Source organism: Microtus pennsylvanicus, chromosome 1 (assembly GCF_037038515.1).
Source record: "Microtus pennsylvanicus isolate mMicPen1 chromosome 1, mMicPen1.hap1, whole genome shotgun sequence".
Lineage (NCBI taxonomy): Eukaryota > Metazoa > Chordata > Mammalia > Rodentia > Cricetidae > Microtus > Microtus pennsylvanicus.
Genome location: NC_134579.1, coordinates 152,778,644 through 152,788,478, shown reverse-complemented (window position 1 = coordinate 152,788,478; position 9,835 = coordinate 152,778,644). Strand labels below are relative to the sequence as shown.

At 45.8% G+C, this 9,835-nt stretch overlaps 1 protein-coding gene across 1 annotated transcript; it reads right to left on the bottom strand.

Annotated features, from left to right (window-relative positions):
• Positions 1 to 665: 665 nt before the first annotated feature.
• On the bottom strand, positions 666 to 7,938 carry LOC142832342 (paired immunoglobulin-like receptor B). The gene is made up of 9 exons (XM_075942781.1): positions 7,905 to 7,938; positions 7,709 to 7,744; positions 7,245 to 7,529; positions 6,800 to 7,105; positions 5,554 to 5,838; positions 5,122 to 5,427; positions 4,616 to 4,912; positions 4,076 to 4,378; positions 666 to 802 (listed from the first exon to the last, which is right to left on the bottom strand). Exons 1-9 carry the CDS (start codon positions 7,936 to 7,938, stop codon positions 666 to 668), a joined length of 1,989 nt encoding a protein of 662 aa, XP_075798896.1.
• Between the last annotated feature and the right edge of the window lie 1,897 nt (positions 7,939 to 9,835).

The window sequence follows — 9,835 nt, the reverse complement described above, 5'->3', positions numbered from 1 at the left end:
ATTTACAGTGGTCAGGAAATATCACAAATCAGGACTTTGTATTAGAAAACGCCTTCAAAGTCCTGCCCACATTAATTTGCCATGTTATCCTTTCCCACCAGTTTGTTAAATTTGACTTCATATTTCAAGAGGAACTCCATGAAGAACATGTGTTGAAGACTGAAAGGTTAGAGGGTCATGGAAAGAGTTTTGGGCAACATAGGAAGAGTAACTTTGAATTCTGGTCTCTGACTTTACTCATCATTTTTGTTATTGAAGTACCTTTTTTGTTTCTAGTCCAACAGACAGAGCCTCCTGCCATGGAGAATTAGCAGTGTATAAAAATGGGAAATAACACATGAGAGGGAGGGGAACAGAAATGTACAGAAATGAGATTCAAGCCAAACACATGGAACAGCATATTCCCTCATTATATTTATTCAGAAAAAAGTCATTTCAGTCAGCAAATGCCTCCAGTATATGGAGGAATATACATTTATTTGATGAGGAAGGGTCTCATCAAAACACTCAGCTTCTTCTGCACTCAAAACACATTTGCTCCCTGGATAATCTCTCACAACAGTTCCTCAAAGTAAGACATGGATTTTTTCCTCCAGAAAACTTGGATTATTAGATTTATTTCCCAGACTCTGGAACCTTGAAATATATACTTCTTTTTCTTCTGGTTACTTCCCAGTTGCACACTGGCTCTGTCTCTGGATGCACCAAGCCTCAAAGACCAGAATCCCAAGAACTATGAAGATCATGACAGCAAACCCCATCCTGATGAGATTTTGCACTGTGTGGTACTGTTTCTCTGAGGCTGTGGTTGTGGATAAAGAAGTTACAGAGGTTAGTGATGGTCAAAATTCCTTCAAGATAACTAAAGGTCCCCAAGATAACTAAATGTTTCCAGATAACTGAATGTACACCCAGGGCCCCTACATTCCCCGAACAAAACTTGGGCCCTATATTTTTAGTGCTTTGAGTTTGAAATCTCTTTATTCAATTGTCTTGAGTTTGGGCATGTTAGGATGGATTGGTAGTTTCAGCTAATCCTGAGAATAGGAGCATATAATGTGGGTGTGCTTAAGAGACCTGAGGGTTTCTTTTGTGTGCCACTTTCTCATTTAATATAAATACCCATCATTTTCATCCTATAAACTGATGAAGTTCTGGAATGAATATTTCATTTGGTATAGCTGGACTCTCTTTCTTATTAGTTTCTTCAATGTCACTGTGAAACACCAGTGAAAACAGGAAATTCAGAGTAGAATACATTGTCAAGATATTACTGACATTGATTCTGAGTCACTGCTCTGAACAGCCACAGGACCATTCTGAATATGGTGTCTCTGGTGAATTCAGCAATGACTGTCTGCGCATACATCATCAGTCTGAGATAATTTCCCAAATGTGTGTTTTTGCTTAATGTTTGTTTGATTGCCATACTTAGATACTCCCATTTCTCCTTTGATCTGAATATTACCCTGATCTCTTCTGAGTACCCAGGAACCAGTAGGGGGTGGGTGAGGTGAAACTTCCTTATAATTTCAGAGATGAGATACAGTTTCTGCTAAGGTTGAGAACCTGTCGTTTGTTACTAAACCTACCCACATGTTCCTTCCCACATCAGACCAAGAAATTTCTCGATTCCCAGCTCATCTAGAAGTACATCTTTCTGATGCATATGCATCATCATCTGTTTTTTCACATATTATATGAGTAATGGAGGACCAAGATGTAGAGAAGAGTCATGAAGAGGGTTTTGCAGTCCTGGCTCTCAAAAGGTGTGGTGGTGGTGGTGGTGGTGTGTTTGTGTGTGTGAGTGTGTGTGTGAACCATGAAAGAGTACATTGTAGTCACTAGGTCTTAACGTAACAGTGTTCCCATGGCATGGCTGTCTGATGCTAAGCATAGGTCCCAAGACTGACATATCCAATCCTTACTTTTGTCATGTTTCAAATAGCCATTATCAAGACAAACGAGACAGGCTACAGTGTGAAGAGAGAGTGGTGCAGGTCTCCCACCACTTTAGGAGACCCAAAGGTCCATGGTGGAGAGTTCCTGCAGGTCCTATCCCCAAAGCTTCTCTTGTTCAGATAGCACACTGAGGGCAGGCAGAAAACATTCCTAGCTGCCAGCTCACAAAATAAGGTGAACCCATCCAGTCTCATTTTCTCTATTTCATTCTGAAGTGAAATGTCACAGACTTCACAAACAATAGAATTTGACTGAGACTGCTGGATTTTGTTTTTGCTTAATGTGATCATAGTTATCTTCAGACTCTCCTGAAGCATTCTGTCTTGTAGGATTGAACTATGGATTTGGATCTGTTTTGAGGAGAAGGAAAATATAGCAGGATTTTTACTTATTACAGCAAGGCTTCCTCCTCCCCTGGAGACACTGTGGGCCATGGATGCTCATCAAGTATGAGTCTATAAATACTGGTAAGTGTCGGGTGATGAGCAGAGGTTGTCACTGAGGCCTGGTTTCTGCTTAGTAGCCTATATCTGTCTGTGACTTCTCCGAGATGCTCTTTCAGACTTCCTGAATCCTTCTCAGTTCCTTTAGCAGGGTCTGTAGTGAGCATTCCTGGAAATATCCATGTTGGATTCTACCTTCCTGAGAGTTAACCATCTGGTTGCCTCTCTGCATCTTTTGTTACCCAATCCTAGTCAATAATTGCTATAAATGGAGGATGCTTAGACACCCTTCAGCTCTTAAGGATCTGGATCATCTCACCTGGTACCATGAGTTTCACAATGGTACTGTCACATAACAGCAGGTACATAGATGAGTTGAGGTATCCATTCATTGATAGGAATCCCTGAGATTGGAGGTCACAGAATGCATCGGAGAATACCAGAACTATGCCCTACGAGCTAGGAAGAATGAGGCTGAGTGCTCTGCCATGGCCCTGTGCCTCATGCTTGCACATGCCACTTGCACTGTGGGACAGATCTACAGAGAACCAAGTTAGGGAGGAGTATTTTGTCAGGAGAAGTCACAGCCATGGCCAGCACTGAAAGAAACGTCAAGGTCTGGGCCACACTCCTCATTCTCATCACTTTTGGAACTTTATTTTACATATCAATCAGTTTCTCCTCCTACTTCTTTTCCTATTCCCTCCCCAACCTCTCTTCTGTTCTGCTCCCACACCCCCATCCCCTGTTCCTTCATTTCCATTCACATGGGGTAAGGACTCCCATGGAAACTGACAAAGCTTGACATATCACATTGAGGCAGGACCAAACTCCTCCTACCCCAGCCTCAAGGCTGAACAGGGCATCCCGCCACTGGGAATAGTTTCCAAAGAGCCAGCTCATGCATTGTGGTTAGCAGCAGCAGAAACAGGAAAATTTGTCTAAGTCAACATCTCTAAAAGCAGCTGTTTCAAACACATAACCAGCTATTTTGTATTAAAACCCCACATTACAATGGGGTATTTACATACCTGTCTGGGGCCTGACTCCACATAGCTGAAAAAGGTGATCTCATGACTTAGTGGCTGGAAGAGGAGGTGAGTGTCTGGGTCTCCTGTTCTACTTATCTTTGTGAGCTACAATGAGCCTAACCCATCTCTCTGAATGCCACCTTCTGCAGCACAAACTAAACCCTGGGCTTCTGGTGGCTCTGTTGGGGTCTCTGTTTGCCTCTCAAACTCACAAGCTGAAGTGACAGAGAAGTGACTTTTCTGAGCTAAGAGCTGACAGATTACCTGGGGATGGAGCATACTCCCTGGGCTGAGGTGCCTTATACTCACCAGCTGTTTGTGTGGGCCTTAGAGGTGGCAGACTGAAGGCTCTAATGGGATCTAGGAAAAAGAACAGGAGGACGGTGAGGTTTAGATGCCAACCCAGAGATCTGCCTATGCTCATTCTTCTACTTCTCCCTTGTAACCTCCCCAAGATCTTTATGGTGTCTATTCCAAACCCAGATTGCGACAGAAAATGGAATGGACATTATTTGAAGGACTGCTGCTGGCATCCACCTTCTGACTGACCCTTTCTGGTGTCCCCTTACTCCCACCCAGGACAAGGGACTTCCTAGAGTTTGGTTTGAAAATCACCCTGAGAGTTCAGGGTCGCTTCACCTGAGACAGTGAGCTCCACAGGGGCACTGGCATATGACAACAGGTAGAGAGAAGAGTCTTCAGAAGCATAGCACCTGTAGGTGCCCGACAGGTCAGAGGTCACAGCGCTCATGGAGAATTCTGCCTGGAAATCCCAAATTTGGAACTTTGCTTTTAGTTGCTGGTATTGGTGGGCTGCTCCCTCCTTGGACAGAATGAAAGTGTCTACTTTGTATGATGATTGGCACAGCAGGGTCACATTGTCTCCTGAGTGTACTGTGGAGTTAGGCTTCGCCGAGAGGGAAGGCTTGACAGGAAACTGTCCTAAAGAGAAGGGAGTTGATGAGGGACTGCCTTCAGTGTTCTGAGCTGATACCTCACCTGGGTCTGCCATGAACATCTTGGACTCTCTTCTTTGTCTGAACCCCTCTCCTACTCCCTTGTCTCTGCATCTGTTCCTGAATAAGATTCCTGTCCTTCACCCCAGCCCTCACATCCTTAACTCCCCCATGAGAATTTATGTAGAGTTAGGTACCCGAGGGAATCTGTTTAGTTCCTTACCTGTGATCAGGATGTCCAGAGGGTCACTGGAGGCTGACCACTCAGAGGAGAGGTTGTGTTTACCATAGCATCTGTATTGGCCTCTGGTAGAGTTACTCACAAGGCCCAATGTGAAGTTGGCCAAGGAGAAACCAGCCTGGGTCCACTGGCCATCACGTTGGACGAAGTCAGCTCCCCCCAATTTGTACAGGGCAAATCTGTCATATTTGATGTCAGAGCAACACTGCAGGATGAGGCTCTTTCCAGGATCCAGGATGTGGCCTTGGTGAGTCAGTAGGGAGGGCTTCTTAGACAGGCCTAGAGGGAAGGTGACAGGCTAGTAATTGGGGAGCTGGTTTTTACCAAGCACTTTCCTCTCCCCTCCTGCCCTGCACATGTCACTACTTCTACCCAGGAGTGGGGCTCTGGCTCAGCAACCAGGTTCTTCCTATTTCACTTTGGACACTTCCAGGGCTAAGGTCTTAGGGTATCAAAAAAAATGATTGGTCAAGATGGGGACGACTCACCAGAGATGTGTATTTCCAGGGGGTCACTGGGAACTGACCATAACTGTAGAGTATCCTTGTAGAAACCATAACATCTGAATGTCCCTCTGTGGTCTGGTGTTACATGATCTATAGAGAACAAAGCTTGGTATTGCCTAACACTGTGTATATATTGTGAGTCCAAGGAACTGAGGAACTTCTGATCTTCCTTTGTGAGAATGAACTTGTCATATCTCTCCCTTGAGACACACTGGAGAGTCACGTTCCCTCCTGAGGTCACCACAGGGCCTGGCAGGGCTGTCAGGCGGGATTTACTGTTGTGGATTCCTAGGACAGAAGGAGGCAGACTGTTACACGGACTCACACAGTCACAATGTTCTGCAAGGCTAGGCTGTGGGAGGGGAATACTGCTAAGAGTAGAGCCTGGGGCTGAGACCCTGCCTGTCCCCTTACCTGTCACCACCAATTCCAGGGCGTCACTGCGCTCTGACCAGCCTTCCAAATTGTAAGAATAACAGTGATACTGTCCTGCAAATTGATATGTGATATTAGAAATGGAAAACTTGGCCTTATTCTCAGGTTTCTGAGGTATTTGTGTGCCCCAGGGTTTTTGGCTTCCATCTTTATGCAGAACATAGATTTCTGCCTCCAGGGTCCCCTGACACCAGATGTCCATGGAATTTCCTGATGTGATCACAGATCCTGGCTCAGCCTTGATGGTGGGTTTGTGGAGGGTTCCTGCAAGGAAGTAGGAGAGAAGGAGGTGGTTCTGTCTGAGAGTGACCCAGAGAAAGGCACACTTGCCAATGACTCTTTTTCCTTTTAAATTTATTCTTCTGTCATACAGTACACACTGACAGCAGCATCCCCACCTCTCCTCTCTCCTAGAGCCACTGCTCTTCTGTTTTGCTTCAGAAAAGAGCAGACTTCCCAGTGATATTAACAAAACAAGGAATAACAGCAATAAGACTAGTCACACACTGCATATTAAGGTGGACAATGCAGCCCAGTAGGAGGAAAAGGATCCCATGTGTAAGCAAAAGAGTCAGAGACTTCCCCAGACCAATTGTTTTGAGTTTAGCAAATACCCTAAACTAGTCAGGCAGTGGTGGTGCACACCTTTAATCCCTGGACTCAGGAGGCAGTTACAGGTAGATCTCTGAGAGTTTAAGGCCAGCCTAGTCTACAGAATGATGTCCAAGACAGACAGGGTTACACAGTGACTCTCTAGAAAACAAAACAAAGCAAAAGAGAACCCAAGGCAAACAGCTATAGCATGTGTGCAGAGGGTCTAGAGCAGAGTCATGTTTGGTGGCTGTTTCAATGTCTGTGAGCCCTCATAACCCCTGCTTAGTTGATTGTGTGGGCCACGTTCTTTTAGTGTCATGAGTGCTCTGGCTCCCACAACCCTTCCTTCCTCTCTTCTGTGGGCTTCTCTGACCTGTTGTAAACAGTACAGGGACTGATCCAGAGTAACAGCAGGCACCATGAAGATTCTTCTCTGTCCTGGACCTCCTGGACTTTGCTGCCACTGTCTGTTTTGTCTGTCATGGATTCTGTATCTTGTGTCCTGCTGCCTTCCATGCTCTGTGCCAATGGGCTCAGGATCCCTGACCCCTCAATTCACCACACACCAACACATCCCTGAGAACCTATGTAATTTCAACATCATCCTAGGGGAGAACCTGGGATTCCTCACCTGAAAACAGGAGCTCCAGGGGCTCACTAGGTTCTGACCACAGCAATGGGCTGTTCTTGTTAAAGTTGTAGCATCTGAATGTCCACCTTTGGCTGGAGGTCACAGGACCCACAGAGAACATTGCCTGGTACTGCTGAGTAGAGTAGTTATACTTTGAATCCAGCATCCAGGAGAACTTCTGTGGTCCTTCCTTAGTCAGAACAAACCTGTCATATTGCTTCCCTGAGATACACTGGAAGGTGAGTAGGCTTCCTTCACTCACCACAGGGCTGGGCTGGACTGACAGACTGGGTTTCCCGTAGATTCCTACGAGAGAAGGAGGAATCAGTTAAATGTCTTTCGGACTTCATTATCCCGTAGGACTGTGAGTGGGGGTTCATCCCTGTGCACACAACCACTTCTTGACAGTCAATCCTGAGTCTGGAGGTACCGAGTTTCCTCTCACCTGTCACCACCAGCTCCAAGGAATCACTGTACTCTGACCATCCATGACGGGTCCAGTATCGACAGCTGTATCTCCCTGCCTCTTCAGGGCCTATTTTTGAGATTGAGAATTCTGTCTTGCCCCTAGGATTCTGTGGAATCCCTGTGGTCCTTAAATATTCATATCCATCTTTATATAGGTAGTACTCTTTGACTTCTGTTGTGCCCTCACACAAGAAGGTTACTTTAGTCTGCTTGTAGACCACGGAGTCTGGCTGTATTCTGAGAATAGGCTTAGGGAAGGCCCCTGCAAGGAAATGAACAAGTAACATCCAGAACATCCACCCTCAGATTTCAGCCTCCATCCCTAACCCTCAGCCATCACCAGGACCAGGACATGTGTGTTGTTTTTCATCCTCACTGTCAAGGCATGGTTCCAGGAATGATGAAAAGTGAATACCACAACATCTGCAGACACTCACTCACCTGCCAGCACTGGGACCCGGAGACCCAGAGTAAGCCCTGGAAAAGAGTTCCCTGTGAGAGGTTTGTCCCTGAAACTTGGGCAGCTCCTTCCCACTGAAGAACCTCCTGAGACCCTGGGGTGTCCTGATGGGCCAGTGCTGGGCTGTGGGGCATCAATCCCAGACCATAATATCCCCTCCCCGTCTCCACATCTCACCTATACAGAACAGGGCTTTGAAGGTGAAGGTCATGGCATCTCCTCCTGGAAGCTACAAGTTTGTTCATGGGCAGAGCTTGGAGGAACAGGAGACAGAGGGTGTGGATTCTGAAGGCAAGCACTCCTCCTGATATGGTTGTGTTTCAGCAGTCACACAAGAAGGGGAACTGTCCTCCTTAGGCAGCAGGCTCTGACTTCCCCAAGGCTGTGACTGGGTCAGGCTATAGACTCTTCAGTCAATATTAGATGGGTAACATTTCCATAACCTCATCAGAGTCTGTCTCATTTGTCCTCATCTTTTTCAGGGCCAGGTGATAGCAGCCATGCATGATTATTACACATAAGAAACAGAAATTTTCATGTGAGTTTTCTTTATTCCTTTTTCACATTTTATGTGAATTACTTCTTCATATTAAAAATATTTGAAGGCTTGTATGAAGGGTCTCACTCTGAACATTTGCATGACATAATATTTATAATCCCTGCGGCAGCGACCTCCACAGGAGCACGTAAAAAGGAGTGATGGCAAAGGGAACAGGCCTGAGCCAGGGACCTCTGCCAAAACAGGCCCTTGAACGTGACCTCTATAGGAGTAGGTATGAGGGAGAGACCCCCCCCCCCAGGGAAGCAGGCCCGAGCCAGAGACTTCTGTGGGAATGGGTCCAAGCCAGAGACCTGAGACCTCTGCCAAAGCAGGCCCGACCCACAGTCATCTGTGGGAAAAGGCCTGATCCAGTAACCTCTGCTGGAAAAGGCCTGATCCAGTAACCTCTGCTGGAGCAGGCCTGAGGCAGTGACTCCCATAGGATCTGGTACAAGGGAACAATTGCCAATGGAGTAGGCCCGAGTCAGAGACCTCTGCAGAACCAGGATCAAGCCAGGGATCTCCCCCAAAACAGACCTGAGCCAGTGACTTCCATCAGAGCAGGCCTGAGCCAGGGACATCCCTATAAGCAGGCCTGAGTCAGCAACCTCCACTGGAGTAGGCTTGGTCCAATAACCTCTGCTGGAACAGCCCCGAGCCAGTAACCTCAGTGAGAGAAGCCCCAAACAAGTGACATCTTTGGGAGCAGGCCTGATCGACCCCCAGTATTGCAGAGCTACTCCCGGGAGCACCAAGTGAACTCTGGGAATGCTCAATGACCTCTGGCGTGACAAACCATGACCCTGACTGTACCATGAGGAGCCAATCTGAGCCTTTGATCTACTGGCCCCTGAAAGATTGATCACCAGAGGCATAGCCCCAACTACATCAATCAGAGGAAAAGATGGATAGACAGGTAAGAACAGCTTCAACACTACAAAAGGCAACACGATACCAGCAAAAACTAGTGACTCTGCAATAGCAAGACTTGAATGACCTAAAAACTAACTCTTTAGGAGAATGTTTGAGGGCCTTAAAGAGGGAATGAAAAATTCCCTCAAAGAAAGGAAGGAAAAGACAAAAATTGGAAGAAATCAACAAACCCTTTAAAAAAAGAAAAAGCAATCAAATAGATTAAAAAATAATTTAAGACTTGAAAATTGAAATAGAGGCAGTAAAAAAAAAAACAAACCACAATCTGAGGGAAATCTGGAAACAGCTATTATGATAAAACAATCAGGAATTCGGTCTCCTTTGTTGGCTTTTGTGGGGACCCACAGATTTTGGCAAAACACTACCACACCCAACTTCTCTCTCTCTCTCTCTCTCTCTCTCTCTCTCTCTCTCTCTCTCTCTCTCTCGAACTTTATCCTTTTTTTTCCTCTCTCAAACCTACATATATTTTTTTTAACACACTGTAATCCATTTAGAGGTTTTTTTTTCATCTGAATCTATTTTTACTATATATCTTTTTTTTCTGACAACCTGAGTCTTTAATTTGCTAAGCAATATGGCTATGATTAAAGTTGTAATTTTGAAGGCCGGATCCACCCCATTCCTTAGCTTT